General features: G+C 41.6%; 1 protein-coding gene across 2 annotated transcripts in view; it reads left to right on the top strand.

The window, feature by feature from the left end:
* Positions 1–3,826: 3,826 nt before the first annotated feature.
* LRP8 (LDL receptor related protein 8) overlaps positions 3,827–6,887 on the top strand; it is a 165,945-nt gene continuing 162,884 nt past the window's right edge. The window contains exon 1 of one of the 2 annotated variants that reach the window (XM_017733478.1): positions 3,827–3,884. In XM_017733478.1, the coding sequence (XP_017588967.1) occupies positions 3,860–3,884 (25 nt within the window). In that variant the 5' untranslated portion in view covers positions 3,827–3,859. The remainder of the gene's footprint in view (positions 3,885–6,887) is intronic. The other variant, XM_017733477.1, reaches the window with a different exon arrangement.

The following is a 6,887-nucleotide window of genomic DNA, read 5'->3' as shown; positions in this document are numbered from 1 at the left end:
AAATGTGGCAAAGAGTAGAGTTGCAAAAAGCAATCAGTAGCTTAGCCAGTTTCCTAAAATGAAACACAAGCTGTAAGAAAACTTCAGCTTTGTAATACCTGCCTGCAGGGGGACACAGCCAAATGCAGAATTACTGTTTCTTGTTTAAAGCTCCATTTTCCACCTTTGCACTGGTATCCTTTCTGTGGTGTTGCTTGCTGGTGAGAACGGTTCATAGGGACATTTTATAGAGAGAATCAAGGCTGCCTCAGGTATGAGATGCAGTCTGAAGGGAGTTACTGTTTTGAAAACTGTTCCCATGTGTCCAGAATGCAGGGTAAACATGTGGCATCAGCAAACCTCCCAGACCTCAGCCCTTGCCTGCCTTGTGGCCACAGGTGACTCTGTAGCTGAGACACATTTCCTTTGCAATTGGGAGGAAGCACTCCTGTTCTTCCACTGGCTTTGTAGAGAGAGTCTGCGGAGTTTGACTCCTGCTGCCTGTGTTTTGAAAGCCCAGGAGAGAGCCTTGTGGTCACTATGCTTTTCAGTTTAGATTTCACTAGAGCTGGAATTTGGGAGTAAAAATATATAAAAAAAACCTGTTTGAAAACTAAATTCTGGATCCTGTGCAGAGTTAAGTATGGTCTGGGTGGCTTTGAAATGCAGGAGTGTAACAGTGTGCCACGCTTGCAGGTTTTGGGGCATGACCAAGTGACACAGTAGGCACTCACAACTGCTACATGTATTCTATGACTTTTTGTCCTCTCTTATGCATTGCTCCAATTTTTCTTTATGTTCCATGTTGAGCCAGTATCCTGCATGCTGAGTGATTGCTGCCTGCCACTCTGGAGATGCCTGTGCCCGTCACCACGTGGAGTTTTAGGTTTCCTTGACAAATGCATGGTCATATGCTCTTGATTATGTCAGTGATGTTTAATTGCGTTGTGTGGCCAGCCTGCATGCTTATCCCAAAACTGGAAGCACTGGGAAGAGTGGTGTTGAGAGGCAGGGCTTGTTTGCTTGCTTGTGTGGCTGCCGCCTGCCTGTCTTAGTCTGTTCTGGGTTCATGTCCACCTTAGGCTCAAAACCAGTTTACTGATTTCTTGTGTTCCACAGTGAATGTTATTACTCATTTATCTTCATTTTTCATTTTACTGTTTTCTGCTCTGAAGAAGCTAACTTGCATGTTTTTGGGGGCTGGATTATCTTCCCTGTTATTGCAACCTGCTGCAACCTTTATGTAGAGAATCAAGTTTTAAGCACATGCCCCTCTCCATTTCCCTATTTCCTGGTGCATTTTCTTGAAGAGTTTTATCTATTAAGCAGTCTAGATGCAGACTGCTTTCCAGAAGGTGGTGATTTCTATCAGACTCCTGCTCATGGTCTGGGAAACAAAGAGAACTGGAATGGGAGCACTGAAAAGGCAGAAGAGAGAACTGGGGTATGTGGGAGAGCCACTGGGGACATGATAGTTACAGAGGGAAGTGAACTTGGTTTTATGGAGTGCTGCTGTGCTATAGCAAGAAAGCACAAGGGTTGCTCTAGATAGAGTCACAGGAACAAGCTGTGAGCTGAAAAGTTTTCCTGAGGTCAAGGAGAATGGCAAGAGTGAATATAATTATTAAGTTCAAGATGGAAATTATGAAAGTTCAGTCAAAACCAGTATGACTTGGTTTTTTTATCAAAGAGCTCAGAGCTGTCATTTCAGAGGATACAAACGTATTCTATGTTTTGAGCCAAAGTAGGTAAACTTCATCCAGATCATTTTAATGTATAAAGATAAAACAAAGAAGCTGTGGCTGCCCCATCCCTGGCAGTGTTCAGTGCCAGGCTGGATGGGGCTCTGAGCAACCTGGTCTAATGAAAGGTCCTTAACAGGGGGTTTGGAACAAATGGTCTTTAAAGTTCCTTCCAAGCCAAACCATTCTGTGATTCTATGAAAAGTCAATGTAGACCAGTGCTCTTGTGTCTGCAGTGTTCTGGACCCAGGCTTAGCATAGGTTAGAGATGTGATTTCTGACTAGTTGATGTTAAGAGTGGAAGATAATTTAATATTAATCAGAAAATATTCAGAAGTTAATTCAAATTGCAATTACGAGACCAGAGAAACCAAGTGTAATGTGTGGGTGAATTTATCCAATACACCTACACTAAGAGATTGCCAGTGCTAGAAATAATTTTTCTTGACTCCATTGTCCACCTAAAGGACCATTAAACACTCTGTTACACCTGAAAATGTCTAACTACTATTGATTCCCTCAGCTGTTTCTAATACAGCAGACACCCAGCTTTTGTTTCTGCTGGCTTTTTCAATGTCATCAGCTCTTTTAATTCACTGACAAATCTACCATGTCTTTGGTGTGCCTCAGAGACTGATGTGTTAGGGATGTATTTGTGGTAGAATTGATTTGGTGTGAGGTTCTCCTGGTCCTTTTACTGGTGACTTTCTCTACATCTTTCCCATTTTCCTATGACTTTTCCCTAGTAATTTCAAAGATGGTCCCAAAGCATGTTGCTGTTCAGTTCTGCTTTTCTGTGTCACTACACTTTTTTGTGTCTGCCTTAAAAAATGCTGTAAGATGTCAATTTTTCTTTCTTTTTTTTCCTTTGCCCAGGAAAACAAATCAGTGAGTTGAGTTTGGGTGATGGAGATGAAGATTTGGATTGCTGCTTGTTGTCTTATGCAGTAGCATGTCCTCAGCAGAAAAGGAGTCTGCCTGCTCTGGTGCGCTCTGCTCTCAGTGCAGACAGCTGCTTCCAGCCAAAGGGAAATCCTCACTATTTTATGGTGCATGTGCGGGAAGTGTTGGAAAAGCTGAGTGCAGTTTTTCCAACTCCCTATTTTGCATTAAAAATTAATATTTAGATATCCACAAGGGAGGGGGAAAGGGTAAAAGGCCCTGTGATAAAATTAATGCAGATTTTCTGCTCTGTGAAAAATTCTGTCTGAAATGCAAGTGATAAAAACCTGATCAGACTTTAATAGTTACAATAATACTGTAAGCTAGTTGAAAAATAAAACTAAACTCTTCCAAACTGAAATAGTTTCGAGAGCCAGATTTTAACCTACAAGAAGCCAGAAGATTTTTAAAGCAGGGTTGTGAGCTCTGTCACTGATGGTCTTTCAGGGGGAGATATCCTTTTTCTTGCCATAGTAGTGATGCCCCGGTAGACTGTGCTTTTGTTGCTGGCAAAGACCATGACTTTTCTTCCCAGAGCTGAGGCAGATCTGGCAGACCTGTGCCTTTCTCCTCATGAGGAGGTGAAAAAATGGTGTTAGAGCTCTTCTGCACCAGAGTGACTCAGTTGTACAAGAGTCAGCAGCAGAGCCAAGAACAGAAGTGAGGCCTCCAACCTACCAGTCCAGTGCTCAACACACACAACTGCTCCTTGCTGAGGTACCTGTTGGACAAGTGGAAGGGTTTCACTTTTTCCTCCAGGTTTCCTGGTTATTTTCAGCTGAAGCTAGGGCCTGGCAGTCAATCTAACCTCACACTTAATGCCAAGAGCAAGTGTTAGAAACTAGGAGAGAACAGGATTTGTAGCTGGCTTAGAGCAAGGCTTACAAGCCTTTGGGCTGCAGCCATGTAAAGTGAGTTTTATTGCCAATTTTTTTCTTAGATGTTCTCTTTCTGATACTTCAATATTATTAAATGCATTATTAATATTTATTAAATGCTTGAGAGCATGTGTGGCACCATACCAGGACCAAAGCAGTGAGGGACTCAGTTTCCATGGCAGCAGGAGCACAGTCCTGTACTTGCAGAACCAGAAGGACTCTTTTTGGCAACTGCTCTCTGTGCTGTGATTACTTTTTCTTTTTAAAGATAGATATATAATTTAAAATCTAATTCATTAGTGCTGCAGAATCTTGTCCATGCTGACTGAGAATTTTGCCTGCTGTAAGTTTCTTTATCTTTTTTTGGAGTTCTAGCTTTGTTTCTGTAGCTTCTGTGGGTGTGATTTCTTTTACTTGCAAAATACTGAAAGGGGGTAAAAGAGTGTGTTTACAGTTCATGGTAATAGATGGAAATTTGAAATATTACATTGTTGTAGACTTCTTTCTCTTTACAGGTAGCCTATAGCATAGATTTATCAATTAAAATAATTGTTGAAGAAACTGGTGTGTACAACTGATAGTAAACTCTTAACTGTACTATGCCCCTCATTTAGATAACTGCTCCAGTTCCAGGTTTTAACTTTGTGTTTTATTTTAGCTGGCCTTGTTTCATACTTTTTTCATGCTTCTTTCCTTGACATATAATGTGTAGTATGATGTACACTTTGTGATACTTTGCTTTATTTCAAGGGGTGAATTAAAATTTTCTTTTGATCCCAAGTCTTTGTCCTGCTGTGCATTACCTAGTTGAGATCTTGTGTCTGTCTTTGCTTTCCATGTATAAACTTAATGTGATTAATTTCTTCGGTGGCTTTTCAGGCTTTTTCTATTTTTGTTGTTCTAGGTAAGGAAGGTTGTAGGCATCTTTCCAAATGTGTTGCATGGATTTCCTACAATAGATACCAGCTGCTTGGCTTGCTGTTTGAACAGTGATTGTATATCAGTAAACCTTGCTGGATTTGCTGGACGTGTTCCATTGAGATATGACGCTATTCTGTGAGATCCGGGGAGTAGTTAAGAGCATAAAAAATCATAAACAGCAGGAGTAGTGAATATATTTGCACTGTGAATAAGAATTTCGGGTGTAAACGTACAACTGTTCCTGGAGACTTTTCATCCTGAATCATGGTTGCGTCTATAGAGCTACTCATAAACAGAGAAATGGCCCAGTTTCTTTGATAGCAAATGTCAGTGCTGACTGATGCAGGCCAAGAAATACACCTCCTGCCTCTGTAACTCAGAGCTTCTATTCTTGTTTGTGTAGTTGTGTTACGCTCATTACACATTTGTCATCCCGTGGCTGCTTAGCAGTTCAGCTTTCTGTGAATCTTCCCCATACAAATGGACTAAATATTATTTCAGGGATGTGAAAATCGATGCTTGGGGAAGTTACCCTCTGCCCAAGGCTGTAGAGTGATTCAGCAACTCATTGTGGACATTAGTGGCTCATGAAGAAAGTCCCCAGTTTCCTTTTTTCTGGTTCATTATCACATTGTTTTACACAGATAATCATGTTCCTTGGATTAAACGACTGCTCAAGGACTTTGCCTTTGCCTTTGTCATATAAAGATTGTAAAATATTTAGAAAAGTCCCAGTGTTGAGATAACTCACTGTTTCAAAATTTTAGTGTGGGGTCAAGTGCAAGAAATGCTTCAAATGGCTCACTTGTATTTAGTATCTGAGACACAGAAAATACAGGTGTTTGAAGAGGAGCATAATATTTTTGTGTTTCAAAATGGACTTTGTTTTTGTACATTCCAACATATCCTGAAGCATAGCCTATGTACAGACAGGCATCACTGCAGCCACTTCTTCAGCTGGCCAGAAGTGCCTGTTGTGAGACTGCACGTGACAGACTTTTCTTTTGCTAAAGAGGCTCTTTCCATTCTGTGTATTTGTCTCCAAGCCTCCTTCACCTCCCACCCACACCTTGCTGTTATCTGAGCACGAACTACTGAAGTAATTTATCACTTGTGCACCCGTTCCTCCATAAATTATTTGTTATGTATCATTTTCTGGAAGAAACCAAGATAACTGAGGGAGTTTAATTTGCTATTGTTTATTTTATTGCTGCTACTCTTTTCCTTCTTCCTTCCTCGTGTAAAACAACAAAGATACAGTTTAGATTGTGCAACTCTGAAGTTTGCACAAGGTGGGCTCGGTACATGATCTAGGAGGGGTAACCTATAATGTGCACTGTTCTTTGGCAGGTGATAAATAAGGGGTTTCAAAGGGAGCCTCTGGACTAGTCTCTGCCAGGATCACATTGGTGTGTTGAAACTGCTTTACTTCAAGCTCTTTGCTGGGTGATTTCTGTTCCCCCTTTTCACAGGAGCTCTTTTAACACAGAAATCTGTCCTAATTTTTATAAAATAATGTGTTATGTGTGTTTGCCCAAGGTGCCAGTGCATGTTGATCCCTGAAGTTAAATTGGGATTAACGAGCTGCATTGACAGGTGCTGAAAAGAACTGTATCTGTCCAGTTCTTGACTGCAGGGTCTCTGACTGTGGCATGGCACTTCAAAGAGAGTGAGTGCAGAACAGGAGAGAAATCCTGGGGACCCCTTTCTGGAGGGAAATGATAAATAATGGACTTAATTTTTCTCCTTGGTCGTGGACGAAGGTGTGCCTGAGCAATATGGAACCTTTCCCAAGTTTGCACACAGCATCTCATTGCCTTGCTCTTCCTTCCAGTCATTCCCCATGAGTTTGGCCATTAATTCTCATGTCCCTGTTTCAGAGTGCCTGTTCTCAACAGCAATGCACAAAGCCTTTGTTAACACCTTCCGTTGCTCAGGCATAGCCAGGGACTCTGCAAAGCTTGGCTGAGAGCAGCAGGCATTTCTTCACATTTGATTATGCACGCAATCACGTGAATATTGCAAGGCTCTATTTGTGCTAATGCTTGTAGAAAGGATTCATAATTCCTGCACAAATGCTGTACTTCAGCTGGCAAGAAGCTGCTAAGTTCACCCTGCCCAGATCTATTTAGTTAATTTACGGTATTTTTAAATTTTGAGACTGAAATGCAGGTTGAGGCTGCCAGGGTGACAAGTATTGGAGATTTCAGAGCTGATGTGGTGCTCTGCATCTGCCAACTGTTGATTCCAGTTCAGGGCAGTTGTGCATCAGATTGTTGGGCACACAGTGAAGTGCACTGGCAAACAACACCCCGGGAGATGCGTGTTCACAGAACAAAAGCCATCGCTGTCACTGAGCAGTTCTGATCCTCCAGCTTTCAAGGTCAGGACTGAGATATTCAGCACCATGGGAAATGCTGCATTC

This window comes from Corvus brachyrhynchos, unplaced genomic scaffold (assembly GCF_000691975.1).
Source record: "Corvus brachyrhynchos isolate BGI_N302 unplaced genomic scaffold, ASM69197v1 scaffold34, whole genome shotgun sequence".
In the NCBI taxonomy this organism is placed as follows: Eukaryota; Metazoa; Chordata; class Aves; order Passeriformes; family Corvidae; genus Corvus; species Corvus brachyrhynchos.
This window is presented reverse-complemented; position numbering and strand designations above follow the sequence as displayed.